This window comes from Toxorhynchites rutilus, chromosome 3 (assembly GCF_029784135.1).
Source record: "Toxorhynchites rutilus septentrionalis strain SRP chromosome 3, ASM2978413v1, whole genome shotgun sequence".
NCBI lineage: Eukaryota > Metazoa > Arthropoda > Insecta > Diptera > Culicidae > Toxorhynchites > Toxorhynchites rutilus.
In genome coordinates, this window is record NC_073746.1 from 131,031,301 (window position 1) to 131,052,947 (window position 21,647).

At 41.0% G+C, this 21,647-nt stretch overlaps 1 protein-coding gene across 1 annotated transcript; it reads left to right on the plus strand.

Moving 5' to 3' along the window:
• Nucleotides 1-221: 221 nt before the first annotated feature.
• LOC129780272 (reticulon-4-interacting protein 1, mitochondrial) lies at nt 222-19,194 on the plus strand. Its single transcript, XM_055788341.1, has 4 exons — nt 222-560; nt 18,115-18,326; nt 18,384-18,718; nt 18,787-19,194. Exons 1-4 carry the CDS (start codon nt 296-298, stop codon nt 19,163-19,165), a joined length of 1,191 nt encoding a protein of 396 aa, XP_055644316.1. The 5' UTR covers nt 222-295; the 3' UTR covers nt 19,166-19,194.
• The last annotated feature ends 2,453 nt before the right edge of the window (nt 19,195-21,647 follow it).

Consider the following 21,647-nt stretch of genomic DNA (forward strand, 5'->3'; position numbering starts at 1 on the left):
CAAACTACAGAAATATGAAGGATTTTTTTTTATTATTTTTTTCAAATTTCTAGACTAGAATACTCCTTTAATCGAAAAAATCGGATTTCAACTCGCACCTAGTACACTGATCTTTGATATTGCGAATTTTCGTGAAAATGTAATTTACAGACATTTATAATTTACAGACATTACAAATTCTGGCATTTCTATTGACGAGGAATCCCCAAAACGTCAACAACTGTTGATGATGTAAACAATCAGGCTGTCACTTTTACTTTCCTTTATCGGCGGTGCGGGAAATAAAATTCCGAAGATGTTCTCGAACAGTTTTCTCCGTTTAGTTTCGCAACAAATTCCAGGGATCCGTCTGTTGTCAACAGTATCGGCGGAAGCACCAGCAAGCAACAGATATGCTCGACCGTTGAACAAAATGTGTGGATGGCAAATCCAGTCCTATGGCAGCCTGGACGAAGTAGAGCACAGCGATGGCCTGAAGATGCCGGTTCTTACATCTCCACATCAACTGCTGGTCAAAGTGACGGCTACCTCGGTTAATCCGATTGATGTAGCCATGATAAGTAAGTAATAAATTTCATTATTTTCAGGATTCATCGAAGTGATCGGTGCATAGCAACACATTTCGTTGTAATTTTGTTGTGCTGCATTTCAACAAAAATGGCGTTGGGATGCTCAAAATATTTTCAATAGCATCTTCTATACCTGAAATTAGGGTAGGGGGAAATCAGGGTAAAACCGACACTCTAAGAATATCTACATATTTCCATGATCTATCATGTGTCTTCGACCACAAATCGTTACAGAACCTCTCATCAACTGTTCATGAACCATTCCCCAGTATATCTTGATCATTTTTTGATTCGTACTAGAATTTTGATAGAATACAAAAATTGATGTTTCCAGGTGAAATAAATGGGAGTGAGGGTGAAATCGACACCCTGTCGGGTAAAACCGACACATTTGAAAAATGAAAACTTGTTACAATAGTTTCAAAGTATTAAGAGATTATCTATATACTATGTGACCACTTCAAGATCCCAGCTTAGGTGAGCATCTACGTGAAATGTGCCGATGGGCGTTGAACAAAGGGATACCATGAGCTCTGCCAGGCTTTTTTGTTGACATGTCCGATTCACCGTTGGTTTTGGCTCTTTTATTATTGCAGCTCTACTGTTTTGTCTTTCGAATATAAACACGAGGCATCTACAAAAAGGAAGAACGCATTTCCTGTCTATGAAACACAAACCATATATCGGTCTTACCCTGACTGAAGGTGTCGGTGTTACAGCGAATGCACTCAAAATTTCAAAACAATGTTTCCAAGAATTGATAAGCAACAAGAGCACATGCCGTCTCATAAACTACATTGAACAATGATCTACGATGAATTCAGCTCATAAAAGTATCGAATTTTCCACAATTTTTCGACTTAAACACTTAAAAGCCACTAGCGAAAGGTACCTCGAAACGTAAGAAATTTCAAGTGTGTACAGGGGACATCGGAAATGTTTCAAAAAATTGCTTCTAACTGAAAAAATCAGGGGGTGTCGATTTTACCCACAGTGTCGGTTTTCCCTGATTTCCCTAAGGTAAATGATGTTGGTTTGTCTTCAGGGTGTTTTCACGCAACTAGTAAATACAACTCGATTTTTCTTCATGAAAGTAACATATGTATAATCAAGACGAGTTTGAGTCTCTAGTTGCTAATAATACCATAAAGGGTTCAAATTATCCAAATTTTTATGTTTTTTGACGATTTTCTTCAAAAAGAAATTATAATCATGGTTTTTTTATCTCTGATTATGGTTTGTCCGAAAAATGTCTGAATACGTACCAAATAATCATCTGGTGGTTGATCAAAAGTTAGCTCAAATGAGAGGTGCATGTGAATCCGTAAAAGTCTCCTATAAAACAACTGTAAATAATGAAGACAATTTTATTTATATGTTTTGAAACATTTGAATACCTGATTTGTCACTGGTGTGCTGAACTAGAGCATTCAAAAAAGTGGACAAACCAAGATCATATTTTCGACTGGACAAACCAACATCATTATCTCATGCAATTTTTTTTAGATAACAGTTTTCCTCAAATGGTACATAATTCCTTTTGTGAAAAAGATTTATAACTTCATTTTGGTTCCCAGAATATATCGCCGCAGAAAACGACTGCAACAGAAACAACCACTCAGAAAAAGTGTAGTAGGCTAAAAATATTGCTGCGCGGTATTGTATATGGGTCACTAGCCCTTTCATACCGTTCGCAAACGATTTGCATATCTCTATCATAGAGGCTAACGTCCGAATTGTATGCAAACATGTGTTTGTTGCTCTTTCTCCACAATGCGAGCAGCGAGGATAAACTGAAAAAAAGCCTACATTATTCTTCAAATTGTTTACTTATTTTAATACCCTCTCTGTTCGGGATCATTTTTGCTGAATTGTTGAACAAATTTGCTATCTAATGGTATATAGTATATCATATATCGTAATAACAATTTTGCGTAATGTGAATTTTTTTTTTATTAATTCGTTTATTTTTACAGGCTCAGTTACTTAAGTTTAAAGGAGCCGAATTCTTAAATATAATTTTAAAACTATATATATATATAAACAATTTTCTTACATCTATGGTTAGTAAGGTGGAAAACCGTTGTGCTCCCTTGGCCGAGTGGTTAGCGTCATAACTAACATGCCGGGTGTTCGGGTTCGATTCCCGTTCTGGTCGGGGGAATTTTTCGTCAAAGAAATTTCCTCCGACTTGCACTGTGATCACGCGTATTCTAGAACTTGCCACTCAGAATGCATTCAAGGCGTGTTATTTGGCATAGAAATCTCAACTAAGTACTAATAAAAATGACGCAAGTAATACTACGTTGAGATGGCGAAGTTCCTCTAGGAACGTTAGTGCCATTGAAGAAGAAGAAGAAGGTGGAAAACCGATTACTCGCGGTGTACTCGAGTTTAGAAGGGTGACATATTTTTAGGAGAAGGATGGGATATAAGGAAATTATAACAATGTTGATGAGCAATCAATTCTTAAATCTATTCGTATATCTATAGTTTATTTACATTTCAACTTATTCTACTATTTATAGCAAGGGGACGAATTACCCGCAAAGGAAGGAAAGGAGGGTATAAGGATGTAGGGACAATCACACACGAAGATCTATAGCTTTAAGGAAAACATATATATGGGACATGTAATCAAGGTCTAACCGAGCCAACACATCTCTCACCGGCACATTGGGCTGTCTTCCTCGGGCCCGAAGGGAGTTTTCTAAACTCGATCTGGCGACCAGATACACCTCGCACGACCAAACAACGTGCTCGATGTCGTGATAATCTTGGCCACAAACGCAGAGATTGCTGCTGGCAAGATTGAAACGGAAGAGTAGTGCATCTAACGAACAGTGATTGGACATGAGTCGGAAGAAGGTACGAATAAAGTCCCGACTCAAGTCCAGACTTTTGAACCACGGTTTGAGGCTAACCTTAGGGATAATCGAGTGAAACCACCGGCCCAATTCAGCTTCATTCCATGGTATTTTTGCGAACTAAAGAATGAAATTCATTGAAGGCGATTTGACGCTGATATATATCGCCTTCAATTGCACCTACCTTTGCCAATGAGTCAGCCCTCTCATTACCCGGAATTGAGCAATGTGAAGGGACCCAGAAAAAAGTAATGACATAACAGCGTCTGAACGGATAGCTTCGACAGAGCTAAGACTATCCGTTACAATGTAATAGTGTTCAACAGGTAGTGAGGCGACGCTGTCCAGCGCCCAGTATATCGCTGCCAATTCAGCAATATATACCGAGCAAGGATTCTGAAGACTGTGTGAGGTGCTAAAAAATACGTTGAACACTCCAAATCCCGTGGACTCATTCATAGAGGACCCATCAGTAAAGTATATATTATCACAATTGATACGCCCATACTTTGCATTGAAGATTGTAGGAACGAACCCCAATCTAAGATAATCTGGATTTTCATGGATTTTCTCCTTCATGAACAGATCGAAATGTACAGAGGAATTGATGTAGTCAGGAAAACAAACACGGTTGGGAATATACGAAGAAGGAACAACCTGCATAGAGGCAGAGCTGCATTTTTTCATCAATGTCACTGACAACTGACGAGCCACGTTAGTCGCATCCTACTGACAAAAATGTTGGTCAAATGGTGACTGACGGAGTACGATGCAACAATTTGCTTGTTACTGAGCTTCGTCAATACGTTTTGACCGACCAAGTAGGCGGTAAAATTGTCAGCATCGAATTGATGATTGTCGGAGACTGTATTTTATTCTCATCGAGCAAAGGTTCGATTTTCGTTCCGGTTGTTGTTGCCGGTATTTACTGAAGTAAATACTATGTCGAACACGCGATAACGTGTAAGAATGGTATTCAGGTAGCCCAACGTAAACAAATGTACCCTGGTAAACGTGTAAACTTCCATTACATCAAGTGGCATAGTATTTCCCGTCTTGACGATCATATGGCACTGACTTGCAACATGCATTGGTCGTCAACACACTCTGACAAACTATTTAGTATCGAAGAGTGAGGAATTTGTTTTGTCGGTTTATATTTTGTTGCACGTCGTTTGGTGGTAATGTTGCAATGGTCGTCATAGTAGCCCAAATACATGCAGTGACAATGACAAATTGCAGCTCTGCATAGAGGTGAATTCATGATATGAACTCATGAATCCAGAATGAAAATTTAGCTCGATCAATTGCTCAAAATTTCCGATCACCAATGGATTCATAACCTTACACCGGATGAGGAACCGAAGAGATAATAAATTGAAGCGATCTTTTAGTGGGAGTACGCCTGCCAAAACCTCGAGACTCATGGTATGCGTTGAGGGCATACATCCCAACGCAATACGGAGACAAAGATACTGAATTCGCTCGAGTTTAATGAGGTGTGTTTTGGCAGCTGATTGAAAACAGAAACTGCCATACTCCATCACTGAGAAAATAGTTGTTCGATACAACATTATAAGATCTTCTGGGTGGGCTCGCCACCAGGTGCCGGTAATTGTACGGAGAAAGTTTATTCTTTGTTGGCATTTTTTACTCAGATACCTAATATGGGCCCCCCAAGTACATTTGGAGTCGAACCAGACCCCAAGATACTTGAATGACATAGCATGAGTGATCGGTTTACCCAAAAGTTGAAGCTTTGGTGTTGCTGGTCTATGCTTCCTAGAAAAAACCACCATCTCTGTTTTCTCCGTGGAGAATTCGATCCCTAGCCCAATGGCCCAGGTTGAAAAATTGTTCAAAGTATCTTGTAAGGGTCCTTGCAGGTCGGATTCGTTTGATCCTACGACAGACACCACTCCATCATCTGCAAGTTGTCTTAGGCTGCAATTTTGTGTAAGGCAATTGTCGATGTCGCTTACATAGAAGTTGTACAAAAGGGGGCTTAAACATGAGCCCTGGGGGAGGCCCATGTAAGAGACCCGACTTACTGCCGAATCTCCGTGAGAAAAGTTCAAATGTTTCTCACAAAGCAAGTTATATAACATATTATTCAATAGAGGCGGCAGACCCCGAGAGTGTAATTTGTCTGACAAAACCTCTATTGAAACAGAATCAAAGGCCCCCTTTATGTCCAAGAATACTGAAGCCATTTGTTTTTTTTCCGCGTAAGCCATTTGAATTTCTGAAGAAAGCAACGCAAGACATTCATTCGTCCCCTTGCCCCTGCGGAACCCATATTGTGTATCTGAGAGTAGGCCATTCGTTTCAACCCATCGATCAAGGCGAAACAAGATCATTTTCTCCAACAATTTCCGTATACAAGACAGCATTGCTATTGGGCGGTACGAATTGAAGTCGGACGCGGGTTTTCCGGGCTTTTGAATAGCTATAACTCGTACTTGCCCCAATCATCTGGAACAATATTATGCTCCAGAAACCGATTGAATAAATTCAACAAGCGATGTTTCGCCACATCAGGGAGATTTTTCAGCAAGTTGAACTTAATTCTATCCGATCCCGGAGCAGAATTATTACATGAAAGGAGAGCAAGAGAGAATTCTACCATCGAAAACTCAGAATCAAGATCGCACCTATCTTGTGGTATATCTCGAACAACTTTTGCACGGGAGCGGAATCGGGACAAACCTTTCGTGCAAAATTAAAAATCCAACGATGTGAATAATTCTTTCATTCGTTGAAGAGTGATTTCTCATGTTTCGAGCCACTTTCCATAATTTTTTCATTGACGTTTCTCGTGACAAACCTCCCACGAAATTTCGCCAATAAGCACGTTTTTTCCCTTTGATCAAATTTTTGAACTGATTCTCAAGGGCTAAATACGTTTGAAAATTTTCAGGGGTTCCACGTTTCCGAAAAGCTTTAAATGCATTCGATTTTTCTACATAGAGCTTGGAACATATGCTATCCCACCATAGATTGGGAGGCCTTCGACGAATAGTGGAACCTGGGATGGGTTTCGTTTGAGCGCGAACCGCGCTGTCATAGATCAAACGAGAAAGGAAGTTATACTCCTCCAATGGAGGTGAACCATCTCTGGAATTGATGGCTAGAGCAATCGCGTCCGCATATTTTTTCCAGTCAATGTGTCTTGTGAGGTCATATGCCATGTTTATAGATTCAGAAGAATTCGACCCAATGGTGATGGAAATTTTGATTGGCAAGTGATCACTACCGTTGGGGTCCTGGATTACATTCCACTTGCAATCTAACGATAGTGAATTCGAGCAAAGCGAGAGGTCAAGAGCACTTGGGTTAGCAGGAGGTTTAGGTACACGTGTTGTTTCCCCAGTGTTCAAAACGGTCATATTGAAGTTGTTACAAAGGTCATATATCAACAATGAACGATTGTCGTCGTACTGTTCCCCCCAGGCAGTTCCGTGAGAGTTGAAGTCTCCCAAGATCAATCGTGGCTCAGGAAGGAGTGAGCACATGTCATCAAGTTGTTTGCGGCTAACCGCAGCTCTCGGAGGCCAATACAAGCTGACAATACAGAGGTCTTTGCATCTGATGTTTGCATGACAAGCAACAGCTTCGATCCTTCCAATAGGTGGAAGGTCAATTCGAAAAAATGAGTGGTACTTATTGATCCCCAATAGTACCCCTCCGTATCTGTCATCGCGGTCCAAGCGTATAATATTAAAATCGTGGAAAGAGATATCATCTCGCGAAGAAAGCCAAGTTTCGGACAGAGCAAAAACATCACAATTGAAGTTATGAATTTAAAATTTGAATGTATCCAATTTAGGGATAAGACTACGACAATTCCACTGAAAAACAGTGATATCTCCGACCTCTCTATCTAAATTAGACATCAAGAGAGATAATCATTGCAAGGAGGGGCCATGTTTGCATCAATTGCTGTAAAATTGTCTTTAATACTGGAAGCATCGAGATGACAAGGGTTCTGATGGAGTCGGAAACATTAAAACACTTGAAGATTTGATCCAAAAGGTCAGAAAACTTTATAAATCCCGATTGGGAAGTTGAGCTGGGCGGAAAAACAGGGACAGTTGGGGTTTTTGATGTCCCCTCGAGTGCTGGGTCGTTCGAAGGTGAACTATTCCCACGGAAGCCAGGAGGAACCTGATTTTGCTTGTCCGCTGCACTCGATTTTTTAGGCAAGCTAACTGGGGGTATCACCGGAGGGGCTTGTTCTTGCACTTTGGGAGTGGTCACATTTTTGCGACGGGGATTCCCTTTGAAAATAAACGGTGTGCCCTCGCTAGCTGTGTCCGCTTCCATTTCATCAACTGGCAACGTGGAAAAGGTATTGTGTGTTGAGATTGGTTGTTGTTGTTGTTGGGCCAGTGGAGAAGCGCCCTTTAAAATTTCCGCAAAAGTGCGCTTCGAGCGTTCCTTTAAAGAGCGCTTCTGTTTCTCCCAGCGACTCTTGTAAGTTTCACAAGCTGAGAGCGCGTGTGGGGATCCTCCGCAATATGGACACTTATGCTCAGTCGCACTGCAGGATTTCCCCTCATGTTGCTCTCCGCAAGTGGCGCAGCGCTTCTTGTTGGCACAATAATCTGAAGTGTGACCAACTGACTTGCATTTGTTGCAAGTCATGGGCTTTAGCACGAAGAGTCGCACAGGTAGTCTCAATTTGTCCACCATAACGTAGTCAGGGAGGGCGGCACCAGCAAAGGTGACTCGAAACGAGTCTGACGGCGTAAATTTAGTTTGGTCCCCATCATGGGAGAGTTTCCCGAGTTGGCGACAGTCCAAGATCTTTACTTCCATTGAGGGAAGCTTCTTGAACTTGCCTTTTCCTTCTTTTTTTATTTGTTCGCTCGTCAGACCCGTTTCAGTTATCACCCCCTCAATTTCTACGTTATAGGAGGGTATAAATGTTCTATATTCGAGAGTGAAGTGTTGGTCAGCAACAATCTCGTTTGTGTGTTTCCGTTCATTCACGACAACCCGCAATTTGTTCGGTCTAACCCTGCGAATTTCAGATACAGAAGAATATCTGGCCAGATCTTTCATGATCTGAATCACGTTAAGGCTATTTCCTTTTGGTTTTGGCCGGAGGAAAACAACCCACGGGCCAGTTCCAGGTGCATCTTCTGGATAAACTCTGACACGTGGAGCGGAGACAACAGAGGGAGAAGACGAGGACGAGGACGAGTACGAGGATTGGGTTGGATCGGAAACATCAGAAGGGGGAAGCGAAATCGATGATGGGAGAGGGGGAGTGGAAGTAACAGTGGGTTCAGAAGGGAGGCTTGGAAGGATGAGCAGATTCGTCCCCAGAAGAATTATTACATAAACGAGGGACTCGTTTATGTTTTTTCCCAGATCTTGAATGGGATTCATTATCGGAGATCTCCATCTCTGGAGATCCTCCACTATTCTCCATTTTACAAAAAATTGTGTCTTATTTCTAATCTATTATTGATTTTAACAATAATCTCAAAAAAATAACAAAACAAACAAACAAAAAATTATGATGATAATATTAAGCAATGAACATATGAGTTGAATAATAATATTAATATTAAATATGTGTACCTTAATATAAAAGTTGTTCCGATTCTGCGCTCTACTGCCCTAACCAGGGAGAGACAGAGGCTACGCGCTATGGATCAACACAATAGTGCAAGAATAGCTCACACGGTCACGTGATGATAATTCCCGTTAACGACAGCCACACGATGGCGATCCCGTTATGCCGATGTTCAACAGCCGCCAAGGGCTGCAAGCTGCAAGAGCGCTGCTTCCTTTGTTCCACTTCACAAAAGGTCAATTCGAAAGCGGACAGCAATGACCTTCACTCGTACACTATACCAATCGCACAATGAATAATGTGAATTTGAAATCGCTTAATTTTTCGTTGCATTTTTCGTAGAGTGACCCTCCTATATAGAAATCAAAGATGTAGTCCTTCGTCAAAAAATGTGACACTTCAGTGATGCAACCATATTTTTAATTATGATAGAAAAAAGACGGGTGGGTAATGTCGGGGACATAACCGGAGTGACGTAGGACTATACAAAGGAGACAGCTTTTGTTAAATATATATTTTAAATATATTGTTCTATTTTCTTCTCCTACGTGAATACCTACCTATCTACCTGAAAAATGGATTAGTTTACTGTTTACTCTTTATGAAAATGTTGGGGGTTCTGAAAAGAACCTTTGGTGTTGTGTTTTTGTTATCACTCGATATTCCCATCTTGTTCGGCTAAACCTTCCTGTTTAGCTATTGCGTTTGCCACTCGCCACAGCTTTCACAGTTGGAAAATTTCTTCCCATTCAGCTTGTGACATGTTGTTCAGTAAATTACATTTAATGCGACGTGCCGGAGAAACACTTTGCCACTCACTGAAACTAATTGTTGCCTTGATGAGCGCCGAACCGAAGCTGCTCTGTTCTTGATGCGGGTTTTCTGATTGTCGTGAGCAGCTTTGAAAGCCAACTCGAGCACTCCGACGGCCGAAACTCTATAATCGCTGTTAGGTATACTGGTGCTCCGGCACCAATCCGTTCGGCCTAGTTACCCTTGCGGAGCAATCAGTGAATGCGACCAACAGGGAACTGGAGACTTGCACGGTTCGAGTGAGACTTTGCCTTTCCCTTAACTTGTCCTCCTTTGTTACGTCCACGATGCCGATGCCGTACAACCACACGGGTTTACGGTTTGAAAGAAAATAAGATATTTATTTGGGGTCCGCGTGTTTTATACTCTAGCGGTACACACTCACAGGATAGAGACAAATCGGCAGACTCAGCCAGAGGGGCGAGTCCAACGAGACGAACGAATGAGCGTTAAAAGGGAGCGATGGCAAAAAAATACATTCATTACGATTTGTTCGCTCGTTGGATTCACATGCAGGCTAAAAAGGGTCCTTTTCAGGATCACAAAATTATCTTCAATCTAAAGAGTTTATTGTTTTGTTATCACTCGATATCCCCATTTTGTTCGGCTAAACCTTCCTGTTTAGCGATTTGTTGCCACTCGCCACAGCTTTCACAGTTGGAAAATTTCTTCCTATCCAGCTTTGTGACATGTTGTACAGTAAATTACATTCAATGCGACGTGCCGAAGCGCCACTCAGTGTCGCATTGGAGGCGATTTTAACCTGTAATTGAACATTTGCGATGACAGTGGTACAGTGTCGACTTTCAATGTGGGGTCATAATTTGGATCTCTATGTTTACAAAAATGTCCAACTAAATAAGTCGCATTACATGTCCGTCCAATTAGCTAAATGTCGAACTAATTGTAAATTACTTTACTTTCAATCTGGAAACAATTTAAGAATTGATGAAAATTGTATAATCAGGAAAGTCCCCAACTATCAATAAGCTCAGAACAACTGCCAAATTCACATACTCATCATATCCTGGCAAACAAATTATGGAAAAATCAATTTGTGTTTTATTATTATTTTGGATAATGTTTTAGAAAGCATTGAACTGTATTTCCTAAACTCTTTCTTGGAAGGTTTAATGGCCCTGAAAAGCTCCTTGCTTTATGGAATGGTTCCAATTTAGAAAACTTAGTACTCGTGGTTTTGAAAAAAGCCATTTCGAACGCCCTCGATGCCGCCTTGTTCTGGATTTGCCACCAAAGCAGTTTGTATAAAGATCAAACTTTTTTCTTCTGCTACCAGCTGCCGTTTTGCGATTGCGTTTGCCACTCGCCACTCGTTGCAACTGCCTGTTGTTGTCATGATGTCCACCGAACCGAATGTGTTCTGTTCCGAATGCGGGTTTTCTTATCGTCGCGAGCAGCTTTGCCAGCTAACTCGATCACTTCGGCGGCCGAAACTATATAACGCCGGCTAGGTGGACTGGTGCACTGGTACTAACGCGCTCGTCCTAGCTACCCTTGCGGGGAACTCCAGATCAACACGGTTCGAGCGGGATTTTGCCTTTCCCTTTACTTTTCCTCCTTTACCATGTCCAGACATGGCTGCTTGGGTTGGTTTGTTGATGTGTTGTGATGCGAACCGATGTGGTGTACGGTTTGAATGAGAATGATCGTTACGGCAGCGGAGCGGGGATTTTTAAGCTGACTGGCTAGCTCGAGAATTACGCATGTGTGAGACTGCGACCAATGTTTCGTTCATTTTTTTCTTTTTCCTTTCCAATCGTGCTTCATTCTATTTCGCTGCTGCTCTGGTTGCCCGTTTTGGTCGGTACGATTTGAGGAGCACAAAATGGACCAATCAAAAATGGGCACATAGTGCATTTTGACAATGCTTGATATTTCACAATTATTCAATTATTTATCTCATGAAAAATTAAATGTTATTCGTTATGATAGATGCGTAGATATATTTCCTATCAATTGATGCAAAAACCTTTGCGATCTATCGAGAAATGCTAGAGTTATAAGCGTTCCAAATCTTGCATTTTTTCCTACTTGTTCAGTGCCTAGATTTCCATTTCACCCCCTATATCTTCCGGTTAGACGTAGTCCTACGTCAATAATGTTAATGAGCTATTTTTTTATGATCTATCTTGTGTTAACTCTTCTTTGCACGATGAGGTCAGTTTGCTTCTGGACATTATTTTGTTGGAAGCTGTAGGGGAGCCGCGGGTAAGACGGACAGTGGAGGTATAATGGACAGGTGGATGATTTGTATAGTTGCATTATGAATTTCAAATTTCTGTTGATGGGAAATCCTCCTACATTCTATTCTATAATAATTAAACCATCCTATGACAATGAATACTGATCAGAAATGGAATAGAGAAACAAAAACCGAAAATTGAACATGATTCCGCGATTCCGCGTGTGGATGTAACTTTTGCGGCTTCGATATTAAGCATTTTGAGTGGTTTACTTGCAAAATTGAATTCGCTGATGATTATATTTCGGTTTGTGCGTTGACAGAGAAGCGATATTTAATTTCAGTAAAAAAACATGGAAAAACTCATTTTTATAAAACATTTGGCCAGTTATTTCGAAAACCAGTATATTGAATTGTAAGAAACTGCTTTGAAATTTTTGAAAACATGAGTTTCCAAACATACAATTGAAATTTCCCTTAACATGTACGTCTTACCCCCATCTCCCCTAATCACGAGAGACTCAATTTCTGATAGGGAGATTGCATGTTACGTTTCAAGAAGATCAATTAAGCCATTTTGTCCATCGCCGTATCGATAAACTCCATGGTTCTAGTTCCAGAAGCCGCCAATGTACCATACATCATCTGACTACCGCCGCCGTGTTTTACTGTGGTAACCAAAAATGTTCTTATTCCCCTTCATCGTTGAGGATAAAGAAACAAGTATCTTCTTGACTGATCCATTGTTCAGACGCTAGATCTTGAAAAATAGTTCGGCATCTTTTAGGTAGGTTTAGGAAAGTTCTGCTACTCTTGCTGAATCGTCCCTCAACATGTCTCTTACACTCCCGCTGATTCCGTGAAGGTTTCGCAGATTATCAAATTTCGGTCAACCACACAAGACTCCGTCTGTGGATTTGGTAGTGGTCGCAGAGTAGATGGAAAAGTCCTCTATTGAATCCGTGTAAGACCGAGTAGTGACCGGTCCTCAGTCTGGACAGGAATCGTTGTTCTCTCATTCCTTCTACATCATCAAACCTGACAATCGAGCCCTTGACTTTTCTGAGGAACTGCCCTTTCTCTGCGAACCACCTTTCGGTGTGGAAAGAGTCGGTGATCCACAACTTCACGTCGTCAAGGTTGGAATGCACACCCGCTGTAAAATCGTGTTCTAAGGACGGTTGATCGGTCTCCCCTCTAGCGCTGGTTTTCGACAAGAAAATGGCAGTCCTGGGTACGATCGTCGAGTCTATGATTAGATTGAAAGGAGGTTCTCCAATTTCAGCGCAGACAGTGGCAGCTAGTGTTGATGGCAAGAGACCGGAGACAGTCAACAGTGCTTTGTTGTAGATCGGTGCCAGAGTTTTTGGGAGCTTGTCTCCAGCCAAACATGTCAGTTGGAGGCCATAGGTGAGGCGGCTGCTGATTATAGCGGTTTGGAAATGGTTTGCAACGGATTCAACCGGGTAGCATAGCTCTTCTTAATTTCCTCGAAATGGCGGAGGAAGCTAAGTTTGTGGTCAACCAACACTCCAAGGATCTTTAGCGTTTTTTGTTGTTTTTGTATAGCTGGACCCTGGAGTTGGGACCCTGATGTCTGTCGCTGCATATCACCATATGACCGCTCTTCTGCGCTGAAAGTCTGGATCCTCTCTCTGTCGCCCACCAGTCGATGGCATTGATAGCTGCCTGTATCCTGATGCGTGGAATCCTATGGGTGTCACCCATTGCCATCAGAAGAATGTCGTCCGCGTAGGCAAACACGAAGACTCCCCCAGGCAGGACCTGGAACATGCTATTCATGGCTACGAGAAAGATTGTGACGGCAAGAACAGAACCTTGAGGTACTCCTGTTTCTTCGTGGAAAACTCGGGAGCTGATGTTACCAATTTTGACCTCAAAGGTTCGGCGTGTGGCGAAGTTCTTGATGAAGTGCAGTAATTTACTGTCAACGCCCCAATCTGTCAGAGTTTTCAGCACTAACGGGATCCATGTTCTGTTGTATGCCTCTTCCAGTTCCAGTGCTACCAGCACCATGTACTGACGGTTCTTGTTGGATTCGGCTATCACGTCTTCGAGGGTGGCGAAGTAGTTGTTGGTGCCCGTACCCGGTCGGAAGGAGCACCGATCCTGGTTTCCTCCACACCATCTGTGTTCCATCCGATTCAAAGAGGTTGCTACTTCCTGCAATGTCTTCCCACGAAAAGTCTTAGTTATTATCGTTGTACGTGTAACAATATCTATTTTTTTCTCTAACTTGCCATTTTGATAAAAACTTTTTTTTAAACGTCAATAGAGAGGCTCAAAATGGAAGGGGTGTTAGTGACATCATCGATTTCTCTACATCGACTATCTCTTTTGGTAATAACATAGCTGCAAATACATTCCCAACTGTATTTGACAATATGGAAGATAGGTTAGAACCTCTATCGGATTCTACAGCAATCTAAAATTTGAAGGTTTTTGCAGTTGAGTTATTAACTAAAGAAAAAGTTGGTGATGAGAAATTGACCAACTCATTTACTCCCCTTTCCTTCTAAGCCCCTCAATAAAAAAACAAAAACCAACACTGCCCAAGCAATGGTTTAGTGTTGACCCCAATCACTGACGAAAAAGGTACGCTAATTTGCAATTTAAGGTGTACACTCAATTTTGCGATGCCTAGAATAGAGATTCTTTTATTTTTTTTGGAATAAACAATTAGCAAAAAACTTTTCGCTGAATTTTATTGCACGTAGAGCTAAATCTATGTGTGAGTAATTAATATGCATCAAAAGAATCAATGCATTCAAATTATTTAATACCAAATAAATGGATAGTATCGTCAAGTAGCATGTGTACACCCCAATATTGGGATTGACTGTATACAAGAATGGTATTCACGTAGCGCAACGTAAACAAATGCACCCTGGTAAACGTGTAAATTTCCATTACATCAAGGGACATGGTATTTCTCGATCATAGTGCGCTGACTTACAACATGCTTCTATTTTACGGTTTGTTTTGTTGCACGTCCTTTGATGGTAATGTTGCAATGGTCGTCATAGTAGCCCAAATATATGCAGTGACAGCTCTGTCATGAACAAACGCTTGACCCAGTCCTCCATGCATCCCTGGTAGGCCGACGAAGGGACCTTTAGTTCCCTCGTCCCATTCTCTTTGATCTCCTCGATCGACTGAAATCTCTTTCCATGAAATGGCAACTTCAACTTGGGGAACAAAAAAAAGATCACACGCAGGGTACGTTTATGACAAGTTAGTCTGGACCGACTAGTGCATCAGTAACAGTGACGTGTTAGCTTTGCAAGTATCATGAAGCGGTATAGTAAATTTGTCTAAATAAGTTTATTTCTATTGTATTCCAGCTTAATGTATATATTTATTCATTGAAACGTAAAGATAATCTATTTAGATTCAAAACCTAATCAAAACGTAGGGGAAATTGTAGTTAGAAAGTTCGGATTTTAGCTTCCTGAAGCCTTCTGTAGCTCTCTGATACATCCTGCCTCAGTGCATGAATTAAGCTATCAGAACCGGCCGAATAACTAGTATTTCATTAAAGATATTGATGGTGCTGCTCCCGATTTAACGGAATATCCCTCTCGGGATAGTCTTGTTTTATCCCATCAGAAAACTAGACCGATTCCGTGGATGCTACGGATGTTTTTACTGGATTCAACTCTTGCTTGATGTCAATCGAGACCTTTCGGCGAGCCGTCCGGTTTTGATTTCCCGAGGCATGCGAATCGTTAGCCTTTCTGATAGTAGGAACAACTAAAAGTAAACTATTTTGTGTACTAATTGTATAAACTGGATTTGTATAAATTCACCTGTTGGTATCACTTTTCATCACCAGTCATCATCTTCTTCAAAAATGGGTCGAGTTCGTTCCTTTTCAGCAGTGCATCGCAGGCGTTGATTCGGTCTAAAAGATTTTTTTGCGTCAACTCGTGTGACACCCATACATCCAGCTTTTTTGGAATCCAATCTTCTGCAAATGGCTCCAAACGGTTTTATGGTCTATACCCAGTTCCTGGTCAATCGAGCGAGTGCTCACATGCCGGTCTACTTGGATGATTTCAACGATTTTATCGGTTTCCACGACGGTTGGCCTATCAGTACGGGGTGTATCTTCGACAGCCACTACACCAGAACAAAATCGTTCAAACCAACGCTGTGCTGTGCGAATCGTTACAGTATCGGGTCCATAAACTACACGAATTTTTTCGGCCGCCTTCGTTGCAGTTTTACCTCGCAGGTAGTAAAAACGTAAAATATGGCGAATTTCTTGCTTGGTGGACTCCATCTTTGACACGCTATAACTTGAGACTGAAAAGGACAATCACAACACTGTCAAACACTTGTAGCACAGATTGTCGTCTTTTAATAGCCGTATAGTATGACCCGATGCGATAAGTACAACCCAAGATATATTTAAGTGTTGCCATATATTGACAATATACGACATTTATTTTTCCCCAACACAATATATAACGCATTGCACTGAGTATTTAATCAGAGGCATCTTCCGTTCATCGCCATTCAACAAGCATCAAACACGCGTCTAACAGCTGCACACAGTTGCAGCGATAAAAATGAAACATCGCGAGAATGACCGTTTATGAAAAATCGTCAACAAAGCTAGGAGCTTGTTGCATCAGAACAGAGCCGATGCGCACCAGAGCAAATACAAATGTCAACTAAAAGTATCGAAGGTCTGCTATTTACATGGACAGGAAATGAACAAGTTCTAAGTTTCGCGCGACGAAAACAAACAACACACTCAAAGCCAGACACTGATGGCTAGAAGCGACCTATAATCATTTGCACTCTTCTCTTTTTTCGCCTGCTTTGCCATGGCTCGGATGGTTTTGTTAACCCCTTCCCGTATTATTTAATGCGTCACACACCAAGTGATTTCACTACTCTACTGAGTGTTCTAGCGCCCTATGTTATGCAAACATAACACGAGTAAGACTCGATGTTAATTGCAATGCCAAATGCACTTCAAGCGAAATATAAGCCAGCGTTCACAGATCGGAGCGAAACACAAAACCAAAACGAGCAGAATAAGCGACCGTTATTGTTTCGAGCACAGAAAGATTCTGAGAATTTTCCTCAGAGGAGATGCACGAGTCGTGCAGCACGACTTATACGCTAGCCTTCGTTGTTAATATTCTTCTTGTTCTTCTTTTCCTTTGTTTACGGAGACTTTAAATCTAGTGATTCATTCGTCTCCGCTTCTATTCTAGCGGCTGTATAATTTGCCCGCTATTGACAGCTCTGTTCGGGAAAGCACACAAACGGACAGAACAAATGTATGGGGTAATGGGAATGCTTCCAATTTCTCATTAATTCAAACCATATACAGAATATGGGATTGTAATGTATAGCATATCAAACAAATTTCCGATTCGATTGGTATGCAAATCGTTTAACACCGTTCGCAGCAATAATAGTTATTAACGTTAACTTTATTTCCAAAAACGTGACCTGTTGATTTGACACCCTTAATGTAAGACGTAGTCCTAATAAACTAATTACTAATAAAAGACCGCAGATTCCTTTGTATCGAGCCGAAAATTCGAACCTCCCGCAAATGACTAATATTTGGCCTATAAACTGATATTTTCAGCTGCGTAGAGGCGAATGAACTGGAAAGCTTAAAGCCTCTTTAAAACAAAGAAGAAGAAGAAGAAGATATTTTCATTCGGAAATAACGAGGTGCAGACAAAGAAAACAGTTTATATAAAACGGGGGTGTACACCTAATATTTTAGCTAGTATAAACCCAATTTAAACGTTATGTATTACCTTACGTTTGCTCATATTATTGATTCGAATTTATATGTATATGTATTTGATAATATGAAAATATAACCAAAATGTATCATTATTGAAAGTTCAAGTTCAAAAGTAAGTGCAGAGTTTCATAAACAGTACGAATTTAAAAAAGTTAGAAATGGAGTCAAACTTTTAATTCGAAGTCAATTGTTCACTAATCGGACTAGTCTTTTGAATAGTATCCAACATTTGAATAGTTTTCATAATCAAATCCATGTGTTTTTCATATAAGAGGGCTACGGAGCATCTGTGTTGAACACGATTAGGTGTAAGAATGGGATAGAATTCCCGCTGACACTTGGCCGAGATTTCTGCGGAGAAATCGTACAAAAAGGATTGGCCGTATCAAGCCGAGATCTGGATGTTGGCGATGAGGTCTGGGGTGTAGTTCCAGTTCATCAACAAGGCTGCCATGCAGAATACGTTGTGGTAGATCGGTATTGCGTAAGGAAGAATGCGTTTGCCTGGTTAACTTTAACTCGATTAGTTTTATTTCAACAGCTTTCCAGAAAACCAGAGAATCTCAACAGAGTCGACGCCAGTGCGGTGCTCTACGCAGGACTAACAGCTTGGTCGGGCCTTTATTTGACTGGTCTATTTGGAAATCTACTAGGTGCTATCTCACCTGTAGGTGGTGGTCGTGGTAAAAAAGTACTTGTGCTAGGCGCTTCCGGGGGTGTTGGGTCGCTGGCAGTACAGATGCTGTTGGCTGAGGGTGCTGAAGTTTATGCGACATGCTCAACAGATGCTACCGAAATGATCCAAAACCTGGGGGTTACCTACGTGTTCGATTACAATGACCCAACACATGTACAAAATCTTTCGAGGGCAGGGAGGTAATATCTTGAATGAATGATAACTGTAGATATAGATTTATTATTTGATATCCATTGTTGTTTTCTAGATTCGATATCATTCTGGACTGTGCTGGGAAGGGAACAGAATATGCTACCGCCGTTCCTTGGAGGTTCGAACAATACATCACGTTCAATTCACCTGTACTGAAGAATATCGACGAAAATGGCTTCGCGACAGGACTGTATCAAAACGCATTGAGCATCGTCCGCAATAATGTTGCTTCTGTCAGTAAACAGAACGGACTCGTGAAATGGGGTTATTTTGTTCCGGCCCCACAAGGCATTGCCTTCCTCCAGAATTTGGTGGAAAAGGGAAAACTATTGCCCATAATTGAGAAAACATACACATTTGACCAAATAAGTGATGCTTACCAACGTGTAGATGCAAAACATCTGAGAGGGAAAATTGTGATAAATTATAATTGAGACAGAATAAATAAAAAATACGTAACTGTGTAATGACTTTTCAATAAATCCCAGGTTCAATACAAAAAACAATTAGGCGAGTGTTTGCACATAATACGATCTTGCGTTCAGAGTGGAATAGATGCAAAAGATCACTGACCAAAGTACAACAAATATTCACTTTCAGAATAACATTGATTACGATCGGCACCACTGAAACGTGATATTGCTTCGTTGCTTTTTACGTCAGAAATCTGGTGAGAGATTACCGCAGGCTGCGCGTTATCACAAGTTATATTTTTCCTGTGCCTGCCTGATTGGAGATGGACATTTAGAAGTCACATTGAACGAATACGCTAAGGATTGTGTAATCATTCGTCTTACTATCTTGCTAGTTGAATTTTATTTAATTCATTTAAACAACTATGAGCTGAACGTCAGTATTGATTTTATGCAATTTTCTATTTATAGGGTATATGAATACGGCTCGTTCCAATTCATTTAAAAACGGGATACCGGCTCGTAAATGGATCAATGGGTTCATACAACATCTAGTACATCCAGGAATATTAAAACGGGTGCCAAGCGTATTGTCAAAGCATCGTACAGCCTTTTCCAAGCAATAATTCAGAAGCTAGTTTCACGAAATCCATGAGTATTTCGAAGGAGAAGCGCTGTCCAATGTATTAGAATTTTCGTAACAGATGTTCAATTTGGATGAAACAGCAGTACGTACAATACCTACAAAGAAACTGGTTTTAGCTGGGTCCGGCCAAAAGACCGTTCAGGCAAAGGTAGTTAACATCGATCGAGAATCTTACATTGCACTGTGTTGTGGAAACGCAGCCGTGCAGTTAACGGTAACGTTGATGCTATACCCGTACAAATCCAGGATGCTAAAAGAGATCTGGTAGAGATTGGCCGAAAACTGGGCCGCAGAAAGAACGGAATCGGGTTGGATGTCTCGGATTGTTCTTGTTTCTCAAGGATGTTTTTACCCTTGGCTTGTTCAGCAGAGAATATCGTTCCCTATTACTCTCTTTCAAAATTGACATAAGTCACATGTCTCTTATGAAATGATGCTGCTATGCACGAAAAAAAAACATAATCCTGGTTAGTCTTCCACAAAATTTCACTCAAACCACTCAAATTTAGCTGCTGGACGTCAGCTCTTTCAGACAACTAAGAAGCTGTGGATAGAATGACGAACCTACAATCGACATTGATCAACGGTTTCCGGCTATGTGGATTGTATCCGTTAGATCCTGATGCTGTTAATTACTCAGGTTTTATTGGAAAATCCAGTAAAGCATCTGCATCACAAGTTATGTTGCCAATAAATAAACGACATATTACTATTGTAATTCATTCGATTATTGATTTCGACTCATTTAACTGGTTTCCAACATATAACATTATCAAATCTACTATCTAAAATGATTCATTATTATAACAATTTAATTATTGGAATTAGGAACATCAATTAACGGAATTAGGGAAATGACAATTTTGTCGGTTGGAATTAGGACCAAAAGGTGCAAAATATTTTCCATTTTTGTTTCACCTATAATGGTTTGCTTCCATTCGAATGTTCATCAGTAGTGAAACAAATACCAAGCAAGTTGCACATTTAAGAACATTAACGGGTGTTAAATAAAAAATGAGAATTTTTTCAATACCTTTAAGTAACTTAAATAAAGAGCGTAAAATTTTCATTCTCCAAGAAAATTGCTCTTTGGGCTCCCTAGAAACAGTAGGCGTGTTTGGTTTTGCTAGTTTGAATTTAGTCAACGCAAAGATGGCGTCGAAACAGCACGTGCTCCGCGAACGCATTGTACAATTCTACGAAACGCATTTCCAGCAAGGAAAAAAGTTCACGGTGCCACTTTTTAAGGAAGAAAATGTACCTGTCAGTACGGTATATCGTATCCTGAGTTCCCTGAACGTAGAGCGGAAGGTCGGAAGTGATCATCCGGTGACGATAATGACGAAGCAGAGGTAGACGTCGTTAAAAAAGCTGTTTGACAACAAAGACGCAACCAGCCTGCGTGACGCCGGTCGGAAATATATATGGCTGCTCCCATGTATTGATCCATCGGATCCTCAAGATGGAAGGAATCGTCTGCAGGAAGAAGACGAGGTCGCCGGAGTACACGGAGGAGCAGATTGAGACGGTTAAATCACAGTGTCGGTGGATGACCAAAAAATACCGCGGGACGTCTTTCGTTCTGGACGACGAAAGCTATTTTCCGCTGTCCAAAACGCATATTCCAGGAAATGATAATTACTACTCCAGCGACAAGTCATCCACACCGCCTGAAGTGAAATACAAGTTCAAGCACAAGTTTGAAAAAAAGGTTATGTTGTACATCGCCATTTCGACCCGGGCATTTCAAAGCCTTGGTTTAAGCCGAGCGGTCTGGCAATCAACCAACAAATCTATCGAGAAGAGTGCCTCGATAAAATCCTGCTGCCGTTCCTGAACGAGCATCACGCGGATGGG

What these genes read in the sequence shown, in the direction of transcription:
- LOC129780272 (XM_055788341.1), top strand. Translation starts at nt 296, where the DNA reads ATGTTCTCGAACAGTTTTCTCCGTTTAGTTTCGCAACAAATTCCAGGG. An exon ending in GATTGATGTAGCCATGATAA is followed by an intron (nt 561 to 18,114) that starts GTAAGTAATAAA and finishes TTTTCATATAAG; the next exon opens with AGGGCTACGGAGCATCTGTG. An exon ending in AATCTTTCGAGGGCAGGGAG is followed by an intron (nt 18,719 to 18,786) that starts GTAATATCTTGA and finishes GTTGTTTTCTAG; the next exon opens with ATTCGATATCATTCTGGACT.